General features: G+C 34.0%; 2 protein-coding genes across 6 annotated transcripts in view; one reads left to right on the forward strand and one right to left on the reverse strand.

The window, feature by feature from the left end:
- LOC106170856 (phospholipid-transporting ATPase IF-like) overlaps positions 1–16,815 on the forward strand; it is a 37,474-nt gene extending 20,659 nt beyond the window's left edge. The window contains exons 28-32 of one of the 5 annotated variants that reach the window (XM_086996852.1): positions 937–1,114; positions 5,096–5,110; positions 6,058–6,172; positions 10,267–10,286; positions 12,871–16,815. In XM_086996852.1, coding sequence (XP_086852978.1) covers positions 937–1,114; positions 5,096–5,110; positions 6,058–6,153 — 289 coding nt within the window. In that variant the 3' untranslated portion in view covers positions 6,154–6,172; positions 10,267–10,286; positions 12,871–16,815. The remainder of the gene's footprint in view (positions 1–936; positions 1,115–5,095; positions 5,111–6,057; positions 6,173–10,266; positions 10,287–12,870) is intronic. The other 4 variants (XM_086996853.1, XM_086996854.1, XM_086996855.1 and 1 more) reach the window with 4 other exon arrangements.
- Positions 16,816–17,534: 719 nt separating this feature from the next.
- On the reverse strand, positions 17,535–21,626 carry LOC106170838 (uncharacterized). Its single transcript, XM_013550834.2, has 6 exons — positions 20,590–21,626; positions 20,009–20,092; positions 19,655–19,745; positions 19,265–19,379; positions 18,776–18,911; positions 17,535–18,650 (listed from the first exon to the last, which is right to left on the reverse strand). Exons 1-6 carry the CDS (start codon positions 20,789–20,791, stop codon positions 17,935–17,937), a joined length of 1,344 nt encoding a protein of 447 aa, XP_013406288.2. The 5' UTR covers positions 20,792–21,626; the 3' UTR covers positions 17,535–17,934.
- Between the last annotated feature and the right edge of the window lie 4,337 nt (positions 21,627–25,963).

Here is a 25,963-nt window from a genome sequence, read left to right on the forward strand (position 1 = left end):
GGCCTGTTGTCATGAAAATCACAGGAGTAATTGATCTTACTATAACACAGGTCAAGTTCGAAAATCGGCATGTTCCACGGGCTTGAAGACCCATGCTAGTCACATTTTCTGAAAATCCATGATACGTGTATTTTATTATTAAAAATTAAGGGTCATTTTGCTGTTAACCATTATGTAATATTGCATCAGAATCTGTAGAAGAAAACACAATTTTGGGTGCTGCTGCCAAGATGACCATTATGGGAAAACCATGTTACTTATGATTGTCAAACTTTCAAAAAAGAAATACAGGACTAAAATGCAGAGTAATTGATCTTACTAAAACGCAGATCAAGTTCAAAAATCGGCATGATCGGGCCATTATTTTAGTAGTTATGCTTTTTTTTTTCACTTTTCAGCATATATGCAACATTGTAAACACAATATAAGAAAAACAGATAGGCCAATTGTCATTAAACTCACAGGAGTGGTCATTCCTGCTAAATCGCAGGTTGAGTTCAAAAATCAGCATAATCGGGCCATTATTTTAAAGAAATGCCGTTTTTATGTACAGACACAGATGTATTTTACCTGTTGAGCATAATTAAAATTTATTATTGAATTTGCAGTTTAACATAATGTACTTTTGCATCAGAATTGACAGTAGCCTTTTTTGTTTTTTCCTGCTTTTTGTCTGTACATTTGACAGCTTTGCTGCCTTGTTTAAATTTATTAAAAGTCACATATAACAAATTAAAAATGGATCGGAACAAATAATCAAATGGGGCAGTTAGACAAGAACTTAATAAAGGGTGCCGTGATATTTTTATATTTCTGGAAAAGCAAGTTTTAAAAATAACAGTGGTAGTTTAAAGGAAAAGAGTGTGGTAGGTGTGACAGTGAATTGTGCTGTGAGAAATGATTAGAAACTAACCACCAGATGTCTCCCCATTCCAGGCCATCATTGTTTGTTGATCTACAGAACATGTACTGGGTGTTTTACGCTCTCTATTCCAACGCCTCAGCTTGGCTTGCTATGCTGGTGCTCATGTTCATAGCCCTACTACCAGATATAGTACTGAGAACTTGCAGAGACACATTTAGCAGCTCCAGACAGAAGCCAGAGAACAACAGGGTAATTGTGCTGTTGTAAAGAAAATTTAAATTGAATTTTTTTTTCTTTCTTTTATTTAACTGCCTACTTTACTAGTGTGTGTGGGTGTGTGTGTGTGTGTGGGTGTGTGTGTGTGTGTGTGTGTGTGTGTGTGTATGTGGAGGGGGATAATTAAGTTCCATAAATCAATTACAAGACACATAAAAAATAGAGAGAAAAAAAAAAACAAATATCTAGAACTTGAGCTCTGCACTTACAGTGTTTTCTCCCACTTTTTCAAAACTATTGATTTGTGACATAATGCCAAGTAAGTACATGGCAAAAATGAGATTTAATTTCATGTTGATTATTTTCAAAATAAATGTGGTGAATTGGGCGGGGAGTGCCTGTAATAAAAGTGAAGAAAGTAGTTATGGAGTGTATGTGTGTCAAGAAGAGTTGGGAAAAATTACATATATTTTACAAGCTGCGTTACATTTTCTCATTATTTCACATGATTCTTTTACTTTATTCTCTACTCTCCAGGAGTCTCAGTTTTGCAGTTTTGTGATTTCTGCTTTTGGTGTAAATGAATTTATTGTTTTATTTTGTGCTCTCCTTGATTCTGTCAAATTTTTTCTTTTAATCTCAGAAGAAATAGTTAAGGAATGACAGATGTGCTTAAATTTCCTTTAATAATTTCTAGGCGTATGTGCAATTTGTAGATGAATCTGATTCTCACTTTTGGCTTTATTAAGCAGGTATAAAATATGTGTGGGTATTTATTTTTCACCTGTTTCCCCCTGTAATGTATCGGACTGTTTGATTCTTTGTTCGTCATATTTGTCACTAGCGATTCCCTAGTTTAGAACTATAAGTGATGTTATTATTATTATTATTATTATTATTATTATTATGTACAGACACAGATGTGTCTGTACATATAGCCATCATCTGCGTCTGTCGTCGCCGTCGTCGCCGTCGTCGCCGTCGTGCACTTTTACCGATAACACGATAAGTGGAAAACTGTTTTTTCATTTGGCTTGAAACTTACAGAACTAATGAACATTCATAATACGCAGGTCAAGTTCAAAAATCAGCATGATCGGGTCACTTTTAGGGAATTTATGCTGTTTTTTCTCTTTTTTCAGCATAAATGCAGCACCGATAACATGATAAGTGGAAAACTGTTTTACTTTTTGGCTTGAAACTTACAGAACTGATAAATATTCATAATACGCAGGTCAAGTTCGAAAATCGGCATGATTGGCTCATTTTTTAGTGAATTTAGGCTATTTTTTCTCTTTTTTCAGCATAAATGCAGCACCGATAACATGATAAGTGGAAAACCATTTTACTTTTTGGCTTGAAACTTACAGAACTGATAAATATTCATAATACGCAGGTCAAGTTCGAAAATCGGCATGATTGGCTCATTTTTTAGTGAATTTAGGCTATTTTTTCTCTTTTTTCAGCATATATACAGCACCGATAACACGATAACTGGAAAACCGTTTTGGCTTTTGGCTTGAAACTTACAGAACTGATAAATATTTATAATACGCAGGTCAAGTTCGAAAATCAGCATGATCGGGTGACTTGTAGGGAAGTTATGCTGTTTTTTTTTTTACTTTTTTCAGCATATATGCAGCACCGATAACACGATAAGTGGAAAACCGCTTTATTTTTTGGCTTCAAACTTACAAAACTGATGAAGATTCATAATCCGCAGATCAAGTTCGAAAATCAGCATGATCAAGCCATTTTTAGGGAAGTTATGCTATTTTTTCACTTTTTTCAACATATATGCAACACATTTTCAAGGTGTGACTTTGAAGTTCCATGATTCTGAAGACCTTTGCTTGTCATGTTTTCTGAAAATCCATGTTACTAATATTCTATTAAATAAAAATTAAGCATTATGTAATGTTGCTTCAAAATAGAAGAAAACACAATTTTTGGTGCTGCTGCCATGATGACCATTATGGGAAAACCGTGTTACTTATGACTGTCAAACCTTAAAAAAGAAACACTGTACTAAAATGCAGCCTGAGTTGGAAAAGCAGTCTAATTGGCTTCTTTTTCGGGAAGTTATACATTTGAGTGAAATATTCATTAACTTTTTGGCATATTCATTGTGGGACTCGGAGCTCCCATGGACATGAAGCCGAATGGTAATCAAATTTTCTACATGTCCATGCTATTTGTAATCAATAATCAAAAATTGGTGATAATTATTCTATAATTTATTATGCAATGTTACATCAAAATTTACAATAATCTTTTTGCACTGCTACTGCAAACATTATGAAAAGAAAACTGTGTTACTTATTATTTTTAACTTATGAGAATGATTTTTAGGATTGGCATGCAGTTAAAATTAGAAAGCTAGGTCAATTGGGTTATCGTTTATTATTGAATTTATGCAATTTTGTGTGAAATTTTCATTTTTTTATTCTGGCACTTTCTAAGTATAAACTTGAACTCTGATGGGCCTGAAGCCTTATGCTTTTACTTTGGTCGGTGTTACCTGCTGTGCATAATTAAAATATGATGTTGACTTTGCAGTTAAACATAATGTATCATTTCATCAGAATTGGTAGTCTCCTATTTTGTGCATTATTGTTTTGTGCTTTTCTTAAGATGTGACTTATGGGCCTGAAGGGTCTTTGAGAGGGTTAGTCTGTAAATTTCCCTTGGGTATCACTTAGCTAAGCTCTGAGTTATAAAGTAATTTGCCTAATTGATTATTAATAGGCCATTAAATGAGATTACATAAAGCACACTTGTTGATATCTCCCTGTAAACTCCCAAAGGTTAAGCTCTCTGCTAGATTAATAATAAGGAAGCAGTGATAATTATGGAGGTAAATTATGCAGGTAATTTATATATATATATATATATATATATATATATATATATATATATATATATATATATATATATATATATATATATATATAATCAACAATTGCTGCCTGGGCAGAGGTCTGCACTCTCGGAGTGCTTTTCTAGTTTTGTTTATTTTCCTTAATAACTTTTTTCTCAAACACTTGCATTTGTGATATTTAACCGCCTGAAGCTTTGCACATTTTCTGTATTTCCACATAAGCAGTTGTATGTTATTTATGTTTTCAAACATTATGTAATATTATTTTATGCACTGTCATCATTTTTCAAATATTGAGACTTTCATCATGTGACTTTGGTCTCTCATGGTCCTGATACTGTAATCTTATTGAAGGGATGGATTGAGACCATCTTCTGGGTCAGCTTCCGGAAGACGTTCGGATTTTTAAGTTTATATTGACTGTTATTTATTTTTTTTTCTGTTGGAAGATCATCAAAATAGAGGATGGATCAACAAAGATACTTTGGAATACTGTCAGAAAATATCTCTGGGTCAGCTCCTGTTATTGACCATGTTACCTGTTGTGCATGATTAAAATTCAGTGTTGACTAACAGTGCTATTATAAGCATTATTTATTATTGCATCAAAATTGGCAAAATGACCTATTTTGCATCATTATTTTCTGTTTTTTGTCTGTACATTTGACAGCTTTGCTGCCTTGTTATTATTATTATTATTATCTCTTTGTTTTATTCCAAACACTTCTTTATGTTGTTTGTGATCTGTGTTTTTTACAGTCTATTTATCAGCTATTAGGTCTGAGATGTTAAGATGCTTTGTATAATACATGTACCACACAAATCCATACACTGTAATCATCAACAGCATGTGAAAATGGCACACTTCACTGCAAGGTTTAATATATGTGTAATTCAGTTGAACGTGAGAAATGTAGACCATGTATGCATATATATATATATTGATTGATCTTACATAAAATGCAGTCTATCTTCCTATCATGTATGCGTGTTATCTGTGAGAGAGAACGAATGGATGTGCATATGTATGTCAGTGTGTGCACAGTGTACAGGCATGTATGTAAGTCTACACAGCAACAGCATATAAACATATTTTATTAAAATTTTCTATATTATTTGACCCTCACTTATAGGTCGGTGCCGTGAATGTGAGTTTTTTTACCCGAAGACATTCTCAGCCACAGTATTTACTAACGTTCTGAATTTTGAGCTTGTCTGTATTTTTCTTCTAGTTTAGGGTTATATTAGTAAATTTGTACATCAATAATAGGCTGATAATGTCTATGAGGTTTTTATTTTAATCTATTGTGATTTGTGTTTAAAAAGATAACTTTTTTACATTTTTGAAATAAGATTTTCTTGCTTGCTTGGCACTTTGACATTTTTATTATAAAACACAAATCTGTTGCTTTCAACTTTTTATATTAATATTTTTTTATGATCTGTTGGACATATCTGCACTTTATTAACCTAATGACTGTTTTTTCAAACTGGTATTTTACATATTTTGGAGGACTGGGACTGACGTTTTTTGTTAATATGCTGACTTCACATTCTTGTGTTTTTGTTTGGTTCTCAGTTTGCAAACTTTTTCTCAGTCAAATTGCAACTTTTCTGTGAAACTCTCCATACTGCTTGGAGTAGTGCCAAATTTTTTTTTTTTTTTTTTTTTTTTTTTTTTTTTTTTTTTTTTTTTTTTTTTTGTTCAAATTGATGGATATTTTTCTGAGTGCCCTTCTTCAATTGTCAAAGCTTATGATGGACTGTATACAGCCATGTGGACTATGTGGATATTTATGAATTAAGTTTTGTGAAGAAATTCACTCTCTCACTCTGTTTCTCACTTCTTTCTCTCCCTCTTTCATCTGAGAATATTTGTTTTGTTTAAGATATCAATAGATCAAGCCTTATATAAACATTTATCTTTTAAATATGCCAAAGCATAATTGCCATATCATGGATAATAAGGTGGCATAAATTCTAGGACATTATTACTAACATTTTTGAGCTTATAACATTTACACTGCTTGTATGTTGATATCATTCGAATATATATTTCATAATAAACTTGATTGTTCACCACCATTTATTTCAGCCCAAGACATACTCCACAAACAAACTCTCCATTTCTTTCACAAAACGTTCGGGAAAACTCACCATTTCAACCACCAACATACTGGAGGCCCAGTAACCATAGCAACTGTTGCTAGGTAACATGAATGTACAATTTTTTTGTGAAGTGATTATTTACAGTAATTTCTTTTACGTTGCCTAGATGTCAATTTTAAGTTGGTGTGCAAGTGATGACCCTTCTTTCCTATAGATTTAAGGATTTCTGCCAGTTGTAAAAAAAAAAAAAAAATTAAATAGTACCTATCATTTTGTATCATGTACTAGTTGTTGTTAAGGCATGGAATATGTATCACAGTAACACTTTTTAATGCAGATACATAACAAAATCGCATCATTCCCTGGATTTGTTTCCCCATCTCTTGGCTTGACAACTAACTTATCCTATCTAAGACCTCTTTGGCACATTTTTAAACTAAAACCACTGCAGTGTAGATGCAGTTCCAGAGCAAACATGCCAGCTTTTACTTTCTTTTTCAAATTTTCAAACATACTTGCCTGTCACATTTGAACTTCAGTGACATAAGTTTACTGCTCTATTTACAAAAGCTAGACAAGTTTGTAAACCATGCCATATGTCTTTCTTTGGAACCAGGAGATACAGGTGACTATATCCATGATAAACTCTGTGTTTGAAGTGATGAACTTATATCTAAATATGTAGCTGAATGTCAGTCCAGTTAGGCCGTGTTCACAACAGCAGACTAACTAGTCCGCAGATCAAAAATGGCCCACCCCATCCTCTTGAATGCTTGTTGCGTAATCCCTGTGGGGAATCTATTCAGTGTCCATTAGGGGATTAGAGGACAAGCTTTTAATTGGGTAGCCAAATTTCATCCGCAGACTAGTTAGTCCACTGTTATGAATGTAGACTGCACATACGAAGGTTTGAACATGAATAAGCTGGCATGGCTCAGAACCAAGTAATTGCTGCAGCAATATTAACCTCAGCTGTGAGAGTCTTGATTGCAATTCAAGACAAAATTGTCTTTATATTAACTCTTCAATTTTTACTCAAATATAAATATATTTATTCAACTAAATCATTGATAATCCTTGTAAGACTATCAGGAACACACTGGTGACACATTTTTTACAATGCAAATTTTTTTTTTTCACCAAAACTATTATTTTGACAATCATAGATAGAACCTAAAAAATACAAATTTTATTTTTGTATAATTTTAAAGTAACATTTTCTAGTACATGACTGTTTAACAAACAACACATTTTTTAATGCCAGTCTGTGTCAAAGGCTTTTTAGCCTATATCAGACTAGAGTCCACTTGGGTGTAGGAATCCACTAGTCCAAAGTTAAACAATGCCCAGTTACTGAACATTTTTACAAAATTTTACTGAACCGTCCTGAATTTTACTTCCATGTGGTACTGGCCAGTGTTATTATTGTAGACTGGCTAATATGGGTCGTCACTGAAAAAAAAAAATTATTTTTTTATTTTCACCACATTGCTTTGTGTGCAGTGCTTTAATATTAGCACCGTGATAATTATTAGTAAGATGCACATTGGTGAACGGGTACATGTTTCCTTTAGAGCAACAACAAAAAGTTTGCTTTGCATAGATGGCTATCCAATTTTAGCAGGCTAATCTTAGCTCAATAAATATAGACCTTTTGTGAGAGGTGTCCCATCTCAAACTTTGATAGCAAAGGACAGTTTGTTAATGTCACAGTGCTTTTTTGCTTAATTTCAGTTTTAGATGCACAGGTGAATTTGGTGAAAGGCACTGAAAAAATTGTTAGCCATTAAGAAATTTTCTTATAATAACTTTCTTCTAATTCAAAAAGTAAAATTTACAATCAAAAGTTGAAAATTTAATTTTTTTTTTTTTTTTTTTTTTGTGACTCCAGTCGTTGAGCATGGAAAAGCTACCAAACACCAATGTGAATCAGAAAGCACTCTTCTAGTTGTGTGTTGCCAAAACATTGAACTCACTTTTAAAAAACCTCTCATTCTCATAGGTACCTACAGTATGACAAAGCACTTGAGTATTGATAATACATTGTCTTCAAGAGAGACACGTTGTGTAGTGTCTAATTGTTGACCTCAGTATTCTCATTTTGTCATCCCTGCTGATAAATATTTGTGCTAAGCAGTTGTATTTGTTATCTAATTTTTGTTTCATCTTTTTTCCATTCTTTAAGTCCATGTGGTTGTTGTTGTTGTGTGTAATATTGTGTGCTTGTTGCCTTTATAGATATTATCTAGGATTAAAGTTCTTTTGTCTGACTACCCATTAAAAAAACCTTTCTCAATAGGTGTTGTGGTTTTAAGAACAATGTCTCGTATTGTACTTGAGCTCCAAATTGTGATTATGATATTATATACAAGTAAGTACCCATATTATTGGGAAGGTACCATAAATGTGAAACTGGTGCGATAAATTGGTGTATTTTTATTGGTCATATTTTTATCCTATCACAGATGTGTTTCACCTTATGATGCAAAGCATTCAATTTGATACTTGATGTAAAATTTGAGCAAATATATATATATTCACAAAAAAAAAAATATATATATATATATATATATATATATATATATATATATTTTTTTTTTTTTTTTTTTTTTTTTTTGTGAATTAAATGTGGCCATACACCCACCCTAAGGTAACTGATAACCCACCTCTAATTCATATATGAGAGCTTGGTCTGACTAAACAATGGGACTTTATGTTGGTTAAATTAATGCAATAAGGAACTTTAAAATATCAACATTCATTGGTTCTTATCCATGAAAATTATCCATGAAGAGCAACCAGAGTTAGAGAGGTGACTATGCTAGGCTAGGTCAGTTTGTGAAAAGTAAAGCTAGAAATGTTTTCTTCATAATTTGCTTGACCATGTAACAGGTGATGAAAGCTACTGAGGCTCAGTCTTAAAGCTTATCAGCTTTGTACCGTTTGCTTGGATAATTTACTAGGTTTGTCAAGAAAAATGTTGGAACAGGCTTAAGGCTGTTTGTTATATTTCATTAATTTAACGTTGCTTTGGTAAAATTGTAACTAAAAGACTGCCTTATGCTATGATGGGGTTTCGTATGATCACTTCTTTAAAGAAAAGATTGACAGTTCTCAGCTTTATGTACCATGTGTATTGACAGAAAGTGCAGTAACTTTTTGTAAGATTCAATTTTAAACTCAAAATGATCAACTCCAAAGCTTTAGATTTGTTCCAATTTCAAAAATCTCCTCAGTCAAATAAAGAAAAAAAAGAAAGAATTGCCAGCCATAAATATTATGATATGATAATTATAATAACCTTTTGGATAACAGTATCTTATAAAAAATAAACTTCTCCTTAAATCTATACTTAATGTTGCTGTGTTAATTAATAATATATAACAGGCATGTAGTGATAATAGAAAGTTCTAAAATATTGTGATATAATGTGTAGATCAGTTCTTAATATGACTTTTAATATTTCTTCTAGCTTGTAGCAGCTTGGGTGCCTCAATTTCTTCCAAGCTTTAGATTTCCAACTAGTAATATTTCTCCCATGAAAGTTTATTACATTATCACTGCCATTAAAGGTAAAGGGGTGATTTGTTGAAATGTATGAAAATTTTTGAATTCCCAGTGTCAATATCATTTGACACATTCAAAACAATGAATTCAAACAAGATTTTTTTTCTTGAAATTCTGGTTGCCTTTATTGAAATCTGTTATAAACCTCTGTGAGTTATCTTTAACTGTTGGGATTACTTTCCTGAAAATTTTTTCGTACAAAAGCTGATAAAGTGTAAATAGTTTCAATATATTGTATATTTTAGTAATAATTTGACTATCAGCCACAAAACATCTTTCAATTGTTTTGATTCGACAAATTTACCCCTTCCGCCTTTATATAAACTTTGTCAGCTTGCACATTATGTAGACATTGACAAAAGTTAAATGAAAGTTTGCATATTGTTGCACAATCTGAATATATTATGCACGATAGTAAAAGAGAAGTCAATCTACAATATTATGTGAAAATGAACATAAAATGATATTTTTTTAAAGAGATGATTATTCCACAGTTGTCTTGTCGTCTCCTGCACTATGTATCCATATATAATCCACAGCTCGAATGATAAGTTTTAAATAAGTTTTATTTAATTTCACATTAAATTTCATATGTGAGCACTGTACTGTGTGTGTTCTCCCATTTCAGTTCAACGTATTATTGACTGGGTAAGTAGAACAGAGATGTATGTAGAAACTCTCACAGTGAAATGGTAGCATGGACTGTCTGTTGCTAACTGCTGCATCTTTATTGCTGCTTTTACAGAATGCTGTGTTAGTTGTGCTCTCAAAGCTGAACCGTCTGAAGCTCAGTATTAGAGTCCCCCTTTCCAAACATGCATGCACTCGCAAAATGTAAAATATGGCATAATACTATATATATATATATATATATATATATATATATATATATATATATACCATTTCATGTCTTATAGTATATTTCTTTCACATATACACACCCACATACGTACACATATATACAAACATACGCATATGTCATAGTTAATAGTTACCATTTCTAGTCGGCAGTATCTCCCTCTTTCATACACACACACATGCACACACTCACACACACACACACACTGTACTAGCTCAGATTGTCTACTGCTTGGCTGGAAACTAGCTGATGATTTGCGTTGCATCAAGTAGGCTCATTTTTACCATCACTGATGTCGAGACCAAAAGATACAAATGTGGTGTATCTTACATACACACGCTACGCATGAATATGAGTTACACCACATCTGGTTATTTTCTTGTCGACATCTCTGTCATGGTATGATTCAGATAAACCATTCATTAGCAAGGTGTGTCTGATGTCCATTTTTGTATTTCACGTACTCCTTGCTGAAGAGTGGTGTAAATATTTTGCATAAACCTATTGTGTGTTCAAATTGACAAGTTAATATAACCTAGTTCTGCTTGTTGAATGATTTCGCTGGTGTCATCATTGTACTTTAATAACAACATGGTCTTCAGCTCAGCAGTAGCCTAACTGAGCACTGCATCACGTCACAAAAATAGCTCTCTGCTGAGTTGGAAACCGTATAGTTACTTCAGCCAAATGATGACATCAGTAAAGTTAGTTCAGATTTGGTTTTAAATATCTAAATTTTTGTCAGTGTGTATACATCTGTTAGGCAAGTCTGTTGTCGTCTCTTTTTGTCTTGTCAGAATGTGATGTCAATATATGAATAGGAAATTAATATAAAATGAAATCACAATCATTTAAGTGTTCATATATTATAATCTGTTCAGTTTTGATGATTGAAATAGTCACATTCAAGTTAAATTTGATTTAGTACCATATTGTTTGCAATATTAGGCAGTCATGTGATTCACTCAATGGATTTAGACAGTAATTAAAAGAAACTGGAGATTACGTTAGGATAGTGTGTAGAGCAAAATTGGTGTTAGTAGCATGATTTCAAAACTGTCAGAAAACATTCTTGATCACATCATGCTGCCCTCTTTTGGTAAGAAAAGAAATCAAAATTGACCTTGGCGACTTTTACTAATGTACTTTTTTATAATTTTTATTAATTAAAAAATATAAAACAATATATATTATATTAAAAAAATATAAAAACATATCTGTAACTTCTACAGTATCTAGCGTAATTCCTTTGCTTTGTTTAAATCTTCATAACAAAATCGATGATGATGTTAAGATGATATTATTAGCCAATTTAATGCCTAAAACACTAATATAGCAATTATCAAATGTGACCTGATATAAACTATCATTTCAAAATATCTTATATCACATACAGCGAATTACAAGATACTGAACGCATTACTTGTTAAACATAAAAAATGTAAAAACATCTGTAACTGTTCTTCATAAAATATAAATATATATGCACAGAAAGTTAATATGTATAAGGTAAAAAAGAAAGAGAGAAGGAAAGTAGAAAAAAGAAAACAAACATCCCTTAACTTACACATTTGAAGGTGGATGAACGTGTAGGGAGATATGAAGACATATGCATGTGTATAAGTCATTACAGTGATGAAATATTTTAATTACCAGCTTTGGTTTTATTCTTAGACTATAATAAATATGAAACTATTTTGATAAGGAATTTGTAATAAATAGTGTGAATATTATAATACAGCTCTTTCTTGTCTACTTTTCTTAACTTATCAACTGGGAAGTTCCATCTACCCCTCCCAAGGCGAATTGCTCTGTAAACTGGTACCATGGAATATGTGTCTCTACTTTGTTGCTTTATATTTTCCATGGACCTAGGATACTGCTTTTATTACTACCATGACTAGTGGCATCATCTTTGTCATTGCTATTATTTCATGTGGATCTAGAGAGGGCAGTGGAAAATGCAATTACCACCCTTAAGTATTACTGGAACATCCCTTTGGACATGCTGCTTGAAGCTGGGAGACAAGTCACGCTTTTCATCACCTGTGACTCTCTTCTCCTGCCAACCCCCACAAAATAATCTCCTGAATATATCACTGATCATAAAAACTACCATTAATTATATATTATTTAAGGAAGTTTAAGCTCTGTAGATGCTTTCAACTAGGGAGGAGGCAGTGCTTCGGACCTGGTCTTTCCACTCTTTCAGCACACCAACTGAGATCTGACGCTTCCAATGTTGATATGGCTCAGCTATCAGATATACCTTTCAAGGTGGCATTTTTCTCTTTATCATTGTCAAGTTATAGAATGATTAAGTCATTGTATTTGATTATTATTTTTTATTTGTATTTTTGTTTGCTTTGTTAGGTACGCGCCCTATCAGGATCAGACACCAGTTATTTCATAGACCAGGATGTAGAGAACATTCCGCTGAACAATCCACAGGGGCCAGTGCAGCCAGTGAAGTTTACACCAAGACCTGGAAGTCTGAAGAACAGCGGTGAATCCATTTAGTCATTATTTAATGTACACCACTGAATTTTCACCTAGCCAGTAAGTTCCTTGAAAGACATGCAAGCCTGAAGAGCACCTGGTTTGCTGATGGATGTAGTTTTTATATACCTCCCACGAGAAGACATAAATTGTTAGACATCAAGCTTTGACTGAGCTGTTATAAAGTAATACAAATCCCTTATAGTAGCCATTAATATTTAAACACAGCAGACATAGACCAAAGCAAAAGTCACTGCACTGCATGAGCATTGGTCTCCTCTTTGGTCATCCAAAAGTGGCTGGTTCATAGCATGAGAAATTGAATTTTGACTTAGAAGAGTTGCTCAATAAATGTGTCACGTTAGCAGCAAAACTAGTTCAACATGGAGACAGTCAGGACAATTTGCTCAGAGTGAGAAAGAGACAGATATACTGTTGAACTCTGTTGTATTCTAGTCACTTTGAAGACTCCTGTGTGGCGTCAGTGACACTGGAATTTTATGGGATGATAATACATTTAGTTGAATAGGTCCAAACAGAGTTATTAGTGAGTGTTACATATCCATTGAACCAAATATTTAAGGTACTAGTTAAGGGATCAGCAAAGTACTAGTAGACCAATGCAAGTAATATACTTGGCCAAACTGTTTTTGTTGTAAGAATTTGAAAAATGATGATTTATGAATCTACACTGCAGATAGCCAAGTAGTTATATGTGTGAAGCAAAACACACCAAGTAGATATAAAGTTAAAATAAATAATTCTGACATGTGAGCATAGCCAGTCAAAATGCAAGTTTTGATTTTTTTTTCAGTTATATTTTTTAAAGCCACAACAGATGAATTTTAATATCCAGTCCTCTATGAACTTTTCAGCCATGATATGCTTAACATTGTCAAGGTTAAGGTTACATAATGATATCTGTACAAATATTTTATAAACTTTAGTATCATTGATGTAATAATACCCAAAGAAATAACAGGTACAGTTTGACTGCGAGATTTGTAATGAATATAGTTTTGATAGAAGGTTAATTTATTTAGAAATGAACAACTAGTTTTTAGATAGCTGTGTATGTTGAGCAAATGACTTATAAAACTTACACATTCCATGATCCTTAGCAACACCATGTTCTTCATCTTATGCAACAATTATGTCTGGGACATATAAAGACAAACATTGTGAGACGAGTATTTTCATATTACCACCTAGTTATTTTCATGAGTAAATGTAGTTTTTTATAACTGTTCCACTTAAATCTATTGCTTTTCTTGCAGCTGGATGTCATTTTTTTCTTGAATTATTGTCACAAATGTGGTTGCTCTTCCTAAGAAAGTTGAATTGTTCTGGTTCAGGACCAAGATGATGACTTCCAGTAATTTTTTTTTTTCTTATTGGCAAAAATCAGAATACTTTCCCAAAGTGTGCTGCTTTCTAATGAGAATCCTTCCCTTCATACACTGCTGACTTAATGCTGCTGATTTTATTGCTTTATTCAGTTCTGAGCAATCATCAGTACCAAATGCTACAATTGTTCATTTATCTATGCTGCCAATTGTTTTAAGGTATTATTAATTGTATTGTTGATAACATGGTACATTTGCATTTTGTACACTGGATTAACAGCACTGGACAGATATGGCTTTTGATTACTAGGATTTGGAGTCATGTTCCAAGTCATTATTTGGAGTCACTTTCCAAGTCATTGCTCTATTAGGAACACTGAACATCAACCTCTTAAAGTGTGACATAAACACAGAGTGCTAGGTTTTTGGCCCTTTCTGAATTATTTAAGTTAGAATATATGATGACAGTTTGGAATAGAGAATCATTTAACAATTGGAGGAACCCAGCTCAGTTGCTCTTCATAATTTTAATCCAGATAAATGGTTTTTTGTGCAGTTAACAAGTTGATTTCATGATTTACAAGGTTTAATGTGAAACATTGCATCCATGTTAAACATGGATTTGTACCTCTTTACCTATTGTAAATATGATAATTCTGCTCTATTTTAATAGATTAAAATTAAAATCTAGAGATTAAAATCTCTCATACTTAATTTGTGCACTTCTTGTCTTACAAGTGTGATTGTTACGCTAAGGGGAGGCCAGACCATATTTTTCATCAGCGAAAATTTTAAACTTTGAATGTTTTTGTGATATAGCCTGACCAACAAATCAAATGCAAAGCAGAATTGTGAGTTTTTTTGATAAAATTTTATGGGACATGTGCCCCTGTTATGAAAGTGACTGTATTGGTAAAGCCAATTGTTCTTTTTGTAAACAATATTTCAAACATTTTTTTCAGCATAAGTTACGTGAATTACTTGGATACTTATTTTGGAGAAGATTATTGTATTAGAACTTTAAAAAAATTGGTAGAACTTAGTAAAATTGTTAGTCTTTTCTGTTGAGCATTATTTCTAACTAAATACAGCATTCAGGGAAGACAGTTGTATTTTATGTCAATTAATTATTTAGTTTTCAGTTCTGTTTTAATTAGTTGTCAGTTCAAGAATATACATTTGTTATGCAAATGCTGGATAGATCCAAATTCTTTGTTTAAGATTAACATTATATCTAAATAATTTTGTTTGTATACTAAAACAAAGCTTTGGTAGAGATAGAAGCATAGTAGAAATTTCTTACAGTAAACTAGACAAAATTATTTGATTAAGTATTTAGGAAAATGATCTGTATGTGTGAGTGCACCATGACACTTGATTTTATTTATTTCTGGTATTTAGACATTGTAAACATCTTTGAGCACAGTGATATCAATTTTAGAAAAATATGTAAAAACTTAATAAATAAGCTGCTGATCACATTTTAGAAATCATGTCATTGAACCAGTGCAACAGCAAGGATATGTTGATTGAAATATGTTATTAATTGTATAAAGGCTTTATTTTTAGTATATATAAACAAAGCTTAAAGTCTAAGATCCATGTATATATTTTACTTAATATTACGATTTTTTTTTCTAAATATTTAGTATAAGACTGTGTGTCACAGTTGGATTTTTTTTTTTTTTTCATTTGTTTGCAGTGTATTGTTATATTCTTATTAATTTTCAGAACATTTTGATTATAAAAGGAGAAGGTTGATTTGAATAAGGGACCATTCATGGGATTTTGATATAAACGTAAATATTAACAAATAAGATCAGCAATTTTCTAGTGTTAAAAAATATGGACCATCACTGTATTTACTTTAAGCCAAGTTTGCAATTACAGTCATTTTAACTTTTCTTAAAAATTCAAAAAATAAATATATATTTTAGGAGCACAAGTAGTCCTTTTAGCATTAGAATAAATGACAAACATTTCTTTTAAAATATACTGAGGTATCTCCAAAAACAAAAAGGAAGAAAATTAATATCATCATAAATCCCATGAATTCTCTTGTACATTTCCATTTACACTATTGCTATTTTCACAATTTTTATTTAAATGTTTGTTTTATGAATTTCAATTTATTCTGTGAATAAGATCCAAGTCTTATTATTATTTTTTATTTTTTGTTTTTTATTTTTTATTTATTTATTTTTTTGCTTTGTTTCTAAATTGAGCCATAATCAGAAGTATGAAACTATTCATAACTATTAGAATTGACATTAGTTAAGACATGCAAAAGGTAGTCAGATTTATGAAAGAAGTATAAAAATTGGAAAAAAGAGTAGTAAAATGTCAAGTTAAAAAAGATACAAAAATTATGTAGATCACAAACAGTTATCTTCATTGTACAGGTCACGGCTTTTCATCACAGATGGCAGATTTAAAGGATTTTCAATAAAATTATTTTCAAATTAGTTAAAATTAGCCTCTTTTCTCATATTCTGTTCACCTAGGACATTTAAATTTTATTAATAAGGCAAAATTTTTGATACAGGAGACTGAATAACTATTCACCTCACTACTTATCATTACCTCATAACGAATAATGCTTAGTTTATATTGAACATCTTGTTGAAAGTTGTTTTTTTTTTTTTTTTTTTTTTTTTTTCTGGAACTGCAGCTTCAGATTAAAACTTCAGTGTTGGCGCAGAAACCAATTGACGTATACGGATATGATGATTGTGCGAGATGTTATGACGTAAATGTGTGAAGAGAGTTCAGTTGGTCATTTTTAGCTTGCAGCCATCTGCAACCGAAACGTGAGCGAAACAAGTGTATTTTCCAACAGTATGGTTTAATAAGAATTGTATTTTGGTATTTTGAGAAGAGATTTCTTAAAGAAACGCCAAATATGAAGACAGTGACATCGCTTATATCAATGTATAGGCAAAATTGTTTTTCAATTAAAATTGCGACCGACGTCGCGAAAAAAACATGACTGAAAAGGCTCTATGCGCGGCTATAATCGTCATTTGCCCTGTTTTATTTCTTTGATGTGCTCATTCCGCATTGTTGTTCGGTGTGTGCTACAAGTATAACAATGTATTAAGTATCCGAAATTCACCTCACAACACCAGTAAGTACCAGTAGATCACACCTACCAACTAATAAGTTGTAACGCATCACGATCGTTGTGCGAAGTCTCATAATTTTATTCTTTATATGATTTAACTTCGAGTTCCGGTTGTCATAATTTCCACATAACATAAAACTAGTCCACCTATTACACTGGGATACCCACTAATGCCGTGACAAGCAGTGCTATGAAAATTGTTTCCATCTAAAATTCCACTGGCAAGGTTCTATTGAAAACTACTGTAAAAGCACCTTCATTAACTCATTAATTTAACTCAACATACATTCAGGCAGAACTCGTTTTAACAGGAAGACCTAAAAAGTTACGATATCTTAAAATCGTAAATACATCTGAGGAAAAAATACATTTCTAGGAAAACATTCTAAAGACCACCTTTGATAGGTTGCTGCAGCTTACTGTTACTGTTTATTGTTTTTACAAATTCATTTCAGGGTGATATTAAAGTTAGGTAGTCAGGCAGGTGGTGTGAAGCATAACATTGTTGTTGTTCGAAGACGGGAGTCCCTTCACTGTGCCCTTCTCCGCATACTGGATGATGTCATAGTTTAGAGTGTCAACGACGCTTGTGGCCGGTTCGCTGAAAAACCCAGCGTCGGCATAGGCCTGCAACAAACCCGCGGCTGCACCGGCGACGAGAGGGGACGCCATTGACGTCCCATCAAGCTCTACTGAGCCGTGCGTGCTCGCGTAGTAGGCGCCCCTGATCTTCCTCCCTGGAGCGTAAATATCAACGCACGGTCCGATGTTACTAAACGGAGCCAAGTAATCATCTATTTGGGTGGCGCCAACTGTAAGCGCTCCGCTTACGCTTGCTGGGGATACATTACACGCATTGGCCTTGCCGTCATTTCCAGCGGCAATTACCACTGGAATGCCTGCATCCAATACCGCGTACACGGCGTCATTGAGATAAGAGGAGTACCCACCACCGAGTGACATGTTAATGATTGACAGACGCTTGTTTTGTTGAACCCGTGACTTTATCCAGTTCAGTCCTGCCAGGATGTCCGAGGTTGGACACCCTGTCCAGGAGCACACCTTGACAGGAATAAGGTTCACCTGCTTGGCTGCTCCATAGGTGTCGCCGCCTAAGGTACTGGCCACATGGGTACCATGACCATGGGTGTCTCTGCTATCGGAGAAAGAACTCCCGTGCCATCCTGGAAAAACAACAAAGAACTCTGATGAGAACGGTCTTCTTTCTGATTCTTGTCTTGTGCCAGGTCATCTTCTCCCTCCCTCTCTTTCTCTCTCTCTCTTATAATTTTAGCTTAATGTTACTTACCTGATGACACTCTTCCTCCGAAGTCAGCGTGATCAGGATTAATTCCAGTGTCCATGACGTATGCGTCTATACCAGAGCCGGTTGCCCAGGTGGTGAAACTGTCGTCATCCCTTTCGTCATCTATTCGGTCTAAATTCTGCATCAAAAAGGAAGGAAGCCATGTTTAGAAAGAGGTCATTTTCTACTTCCGTAAGTAAAGGCGGTTGTTTTTTCTCGCCGTTGGTTTGTCTTTTTTGTTTGTTTGCTTTTGGATAAAAAATCTCAAAAACATCTTCACAAAGTTAGAGTTACGTGGGAGTTAAAGAAGTAATATCGATTACCGGTGAATGACATTTTTTCCTAGACGGGAGCCGGCAGTCATGTTTTTTATATCTTTTATTAAGACACTTTTACCATACGAAAAATGACTCATAGTCATTGACGCTCGATCAGGAACATACATATTTATGTACAACCTCAAACATACACATGCACGCACATAACATTTACCCATGTGTTAGATGCTGGGGAAGGTCCTGTACAATAAGATCCATCAATCGACATTGCTTTATCTTGTTCGATTTCCGCAATGACGTCAGTAAGCTGGCGAAGCTGTTGAAGGTCACTATTAAAAATCAGAAGTTCTTGCAACAGTAACAACTGACAAAAATCCGAACAAACTATGCATATCTGAGAAAAAATTGTGTGGAATTTCTTCCCATAACAAACTAATCAGAGAATTGTAAAATATCATATCTATAAAATGATGCTGGATAAAAAGATTACCCCACAGCATAATGAAAATCACACACAAAAAAACGAATAATGTTAAATTTTAACGGTCATTAAAATCAAAACTAATTTTTTAATCAAAAAGGCATCTGTTGAAGAATAAAATACCTTTCTTTTATACCCTTAAGTATGGCGTAGCTGCTTTTTCTAGTGAACCTAACTTTTTGTTGGGAACCACTTCTTTTCAGGATGCTACGAACTGTAAAGGATGTAAAATTGTAACTATAAAATGTGTGCGTATAATATATATTGCTTTTGAAATGAACGTTCAGCAGGCGTTTTTATTTTCATGACACTTCTAGACCTCTCTGTTGGGAAAATAATCATATACATGTACATGCTTGTACTTAATCTATACTAACTGTGTCTTTGGTATATTGACCATTCCACCAATAGTAAATTATAGTTACTTACAAGTACGGGAATTAAATTTTAAACAACTTCATTGGCTGGTGTACCTACTTTTTCCATAGTCTCCCTCTGGCAGAAGATGGGCAATGTACTGGTCGGGAACAGCCGTGCCATCTGTGGCGGTTATCAGTGGCACTGAAATGCAAAGTGATGATTAAAAAAAGTGTTTTAAAAATGGATTATATCAAATATCAGCGACACTAGATACGCAACATATTTGAAAAACAGGCGATACTCAATAATGTATGTGATTTTAAGTCGCATACCAGATCTTTTAAATGCAAGGTAAGGATACAATTAAAACTTTGTTGGTGGCACAAAATAAAGAAAATTAGAATATGCCTTGCAGTTTATAAATGGAAATGTCTGAAGTAGTAGGAATACTCATGCTTCACACATGTCGAAGTTTTAGTAAATGCCCTCTTCTTCAATTGAAACTCGCACACACATTGCTTTCAACAGGAATGATGACGAGCAATATGCTAGACATAGGATCATCTACCATTCCCTTAGTGTATCCGAATTTGTGATTAACTCGTTCGTGGTTTTTATAATACACAAAGAAATGTAAAGAAAGAAAAAAGAAATGAAAAAAAAAACCTTATTTCAGATATCAACATTATTAACATTACCTAAGCCTTCTTCCTCGGAAATGTCTATCAGTCCTTTTGCCTTCATCATCCTTTTCATTTCTGCGGGGTTTTCCCTCTTCAAGTTCTTTAGTCTTTTGTTCTTGGGAATTTCGTCCATCTTTAACTTCAACTCACTGGCATACACCGGCCTTAACGCGACAAGCGTAAAAAACACGAAGGCGAGAAACGCAGGAAATTTCATGATTGCGGTTTTTCACCCAAATTTGCCGTTTCACCTTTGTCAGCTTTGAGGAATGTATTCAACCTGCTCAAAGCACGGTTCGTTGATCTTTTCTTTCACCAAGTCCGAGATTCGGCCGAATCCGTTTACGCCAAAGCTTAGGATCAGTCACTTTTGTACACATTCCAAAGTCACCTTGATAAATAAAGCACGAACACACGTGTGGTTTCATTACATAAAATGGAGGGAGGCAGGACCTTAAACATGTAATCACTTGCTACAGCTGAGCATGTGTTGAATATTCGTAAAAGCAGAGAAGATTTTGGTATCAAAATGTACTCGCACTCAATAACAATGATAATAAGTGAATGTTTTATGTCGACCAAGAGAACTAGGAATAGATATCAATCGAATCCAGGAACTTACGTGGTAAGATGTAAACGACATTGCAGTCTAACCCTGATACCTTCCTATAGGTAATGACCTAGATTGACCGGTCACCTGATTTTTTGATAAACTAATGAACTCCAAAACTCTGCGATTGTCCTTCACACATAGATGCTGGTTACCCAATATATCAGAAGGATTTCACCATTCCTGACCAGGAGAAGAACTTGGGCTAAGTTGGCTTCAAAGAAAGCTGTTTAGGAGAAGGTGGAAAATAATACACTGAGGTCAAAGGTTTGACCTCTCAAACATTTGGGGTGGAGCCCCTGACTTCCACTTTAATTTAATTGTACTGAATTTTGGTGTAACAATTTCCGTTATCGAATTAATTAATGTATGGGCTCCGACATGACTCCAGATCAGACTCGGTCTTCCACTTAACGTGCACAGAGAAGCATAGTAGAACAACCTCAAATCTTCAGTTCCAAATCTAAAGTGTATAGATAATATGAACAAAAATTCAGATTTTATACACATTATCTACATGGAATCTATGATTGCCAGTAGCTGCTACTTATTTATATTATTTATTATTATATTATTATATTGTGCAATATTAACAGGTGATGCATCTGTCTCAGGCATATGTATAGGCCCCTACAGGTAATAACATGTTGACTAACTCTGATTACACAATGTGGAACTGGTGCAGGATTCCACGCCCTAGAGAATATTCCTTAGTAAATAAGGTGACAAGTCCATAAAGGGAAAATAAAAAATGTCTTAGATCGACGTAAAAAATGTCTTAAATCGACAATTACAGAATCATTCTATATATATATATATATATATATATATATATATATATATATTTTAAACTATTTACATTTCTTGATCTTTAACTACAGGGAAAGCCTTGTTGAAAGCATTTTTTTATGCAAGTCAAATTCTAGCTTTTGACTTTGAATTAAACCTTTATCTTGATTTTTGTGATCCTATACAATCAGTGAGTATAGGTAGGCTAGGCAGTTAACAGAGGCACCAAAATAAGATTTCTTTTTCAAAAACAACATTGAATATGTATATTTATTTCTTTAAAATCCCATAAATAAGCGACCATCTTGTTTTGGGGAGGAATTCTGGGACGGAGTACAAGACTGATATGAATAAGTATGACAGAGAGTCATCATATGCATAATTTGGTGCTTTATTCACCGTGTCACGATTTGACCATTTATTCACACTGATCTGCAGCTTGGTTTAAAGTATTGATACCGCTGATGGCCTCGCATGGAGACACCTTGGAGACACGCTTTGGACTTTGAATTTAACCTTGTTCTTGATTTTTGTGATCCCAAACAATCAGTGAGTATATGTAGGCTAGGCAGTTAACAGAGGCACCAAAATAAGATTTCTTTTTCAAAAACTACGTCAAATATGCATATTTATTTCTTTAAAATCCCATAAGTAGGCGGCCATGTTGAGTTTTGGGAGGGATTCTGGGAGGGACTACAAGACTGATAAGCATAAGTATGACAGAAAGTCATCACATGCATAATTTGGTGTTTTATTCACCGTGTCACGATGTGACCTTTAATTCACGCTGGTCAGCAGGTTGTTTTAAAATATTAATACAGCTTATGCCAAGTATGGAAATACCTCGAAGACACGCGATGGATCAATTTTCTAGAATGTCCTTTTTGGAATATGCGTTTGTTTCATTAAGTATTCACCAAAGGAATCTGCTTAAGTTGTACTGATAAAGGTAAATCAATGGTGTATATAAGTAAATCGGTATGATATAAGTTATTAAGTATGGCCACTTTGCCCATTGATTATTTTTACGAAATGTGGGCAATCAAATGAATGCTATTTAAGGAGCGGATGTACCCAAATATAGCTAAAAATAGCCATTTTTGGTTTTTTATGTCTAATTATTGGTTAAACGTGTATCTAACGTTTAACAGAATAAAATTTTTACATTTTGAACAAAAAATTTGTTTTTTCTGGTTATTCTGATGCTGCACACATCGACAGCGGTGGCCTGGTATATGCCCCGCCTTCGTTGTCAAGGGCCGTTGGCATGGGTAAACTCGGTGGGCGGACCTTAGCAGCATCAGCACGTCTAGGGAAACAATAGAACAGGGATGCACCATGCCCCCTTTGTCATAAACAGCGATCGGCAAAGCAGTGCCTATTGTTCCGCTTAAGCTGTTTTGATAGTCTCTCTTGATTGTGATCAGCGCTAAGATGAATCTTTTCCGACACATTGGATTTGCTCGAAATACTCGTTCTCCCTTGAATATTGCTTGTTGTTACACGCGTTCTTTCGATTTTCTTGTTAACTTTTTGAGATACGCAAAAGAAAAGAAGAAAATTCCGTTGCTTGCTACCCGTGACAACAATCGTCATTCTTTCTATCCATTTTCGCCAACAGGTCGATGCAGTTTAGTGTTAGATTTTAAAAATATACATGGGGGTAACTAGGCATACACACGGATGCACTGTGCGTACATTTTTTTGGCCAACCATGATATTATTTTATATAAATTTAGTGTATTTTTCACGGAATATAAAGAAATTCTCTGCTTATTAAAGTCACCTGTATGAACAAATCCTCTGTATCAATTGTATAGTCACAATTGTTCTGACACCCCCCTCCCCCCGTCTTGCATACTTTTATTGAACTGAGGTAAACAATGCCTGAAACCTTAACAAGTTTTATCTTAATCGTCCATCTAACTGGAACTTCCTTTACCTCTTTATTGGAGGGTTCAGTGGCCCACAACTCACCTGAAGCCTCGCTGGCAATATTTATCTCAGGTAAAAAATCTACCTGTGTGTTATTTTCAAAGAGCAGCTCACGCAACCCTGAGGGCATTAGATATTTAATCTGGACACCAGGTTTCATAAGGAGCTAGAGAAACGAAGGAAGGATTTTTCCTGCAAAGCGTCAAAGAATTTTGACACGGACTTGACCCAGCTTATCCCTCCAAACTAACAGGGTGACATGGACAATTTTTACAAACATATAATAAAACTTAGATGTATCAGAGCTCTGTCGTGTCGTACAATTGGTTGTTATGGGGAGCCATGCATCCACATGTAAGGTTAATGAAATCTAATGTTAGTTCAACTCAGAGGCGGATCCAGGATTATTCGAAGGGCGTTCCACGTATGCGAAGCTAGCCTCCTTTTAAATAAATATACCATTCTGGGTAATAAGTTTATTGAAACTTTTTTAATTGCGAGAATATTTCTGACTAAATGATGTTTTATTATTAATGGAAATTAAGCTGCGGTGTGTGGTACATATGCTGTGATTACGCTGTCCTTCATCTCTTGCGTTAGTCTATATTTTGCTGGGAATGTAAAAAATCTGTGCGTACAATTTTTTAAATAATAATAATAATAATAATATTTATTTCTTAAAACCGCACTACACTAGCGTCTCAGTGCTGTTTACAGGTAAAACTATTAGGATTACAACTTATTATATATATAATAAAAGCTAAGGTAAAAAAAAAAAAAAAACAATTAAAATAATTAAAACTGGTTAAAATAGTAATGGTCTGAACAATAAAACTTTTTTTCTGATAAAATGAGAAGATATTAATTAAAATACTGTGCAAATAAGAATGTTTTTAAATCTTTTTTAAAAACCTCAACACTGTCAATAGTCCGAATGTGTGAGGGTAACTGATTCCATAAAATTGGTGCTGAAATTGAAAATGCCCTGTGGCCGTAGGTTTTGGTTGTTTTTTTATTATCATTTCTGATAAAACAAGGAGTGGAGGTGGATCTGGTAGACCTGGTGAGACTGGGTGTACTTGGATGTAGCATCGAGTTAAAATATGAGGGGCATTCACCTCTAGTGAATTTAAAAACAAACAACAGTAATTTAAAAACAATTCTCTGTCGTACAGGAAGCCAATGTAGTTCGAATAAAATGGGTGAAATGTTTGATCTGAGAGGGATTTTGGTCAGTAGTCGTGCTGCAGCATTTTGGACAGATTGCAATTTTTCAATTTGATAGGTAGGAAGACCATACAGTAGACTGTTTCCGTAGTCAAGATGTGAAGTTATAAAGGCATGGACAAGCCTCTCCATTTGACTTTTATCAAGGATGTGAGATAGTTTGGAAATTTTTTTAAGACCATAGAAAGCGGCTTTGCATTTTTTGCTGATGTCGGCAGCCATATCGCACCTATTATCAAAAATTACTCCAAGGTTTTTTAACCTCATCTTTTACCGTGACTGTACTGTTTCCAATTTCTAATAGTTCTAGTTTTTCCGCATCCTTAGAAAAACGAGAAGTAAAGTGAACTACTTCTGTTTTGCCATCATTGAAAACAAGTGAATTGGCATTAAGCCATTGGCTCAACTGAATAATACATTTCTGGATAGATGGTATTACATCTGATGGCCTGTCGCAAACAATATAAATTTGTGAGTCGTCTGCATAGAGCATAAGGTTAAAACCGTACTCAGAGACAATGTCCTCAATTGGTGACGTGTAGAGAGTGAACAGGATGGGGCCGAGTACAGAACCTTGTGGTACACCACAAGTTAGTGGTGTTGACGGTGATTTGTGAGTGCCTATAGGGACAGTCGGGCTGACGTCACACGCCTTAGCAACCGGCATCTGGGGTAAAACAAATCGGGCAACATGGCGGATCGCATTGACTTCTATGTAAAAGTTGGCAGACTTTGTCCGGAGATATCATTCTTCACAGTGCTTGACCACTTGTGTCAGTGAGGATGAGTTATTTACCTGGTTGATTTCCTTTACAGGCTTTTGTAATT

The sequence above is a fragment of the Lingula anatina genome, chromosome 10 (assembly GCF_051362555.1).
Source record: "Lingula anatina isolate TDL-2025a chromosome 10, LinAna3.0, whole genome shotgun sequence".
In the NCBI taxonomy this organism is placed as follows: Eukaryota; Metazoa; Brachiopoda; class Lingulata; order Lingulida; family Lingulidae; genus Lingula; species Lingula anatina.

Excerpts from the sequence above, each read along its gene's own strand:
- LOC106170838 (XM_013550834.2), bottom strand. The coding sequence starts at position 20,791 with ATGAAATTTCCTGCGTTTCTCGCCTTCGTGTTTTTTACGCTTGTCGCG. Across the intron at positions 20,093-20,589 it reads TTCCGAGGAAGAAGGCTTAG|TGCCACTGATAACCGCCACA; the intron begins GTAATGTTAATA and ends TTTGCATTTCAG. Across the intron at positions 19,380-19,654 it reads CTTAAGGGTATAAAAGAAAG|TGACCTTCAACAGCTTCGCC; the intron begins GTATTTTATTCT and ends GATTTTTAATAG.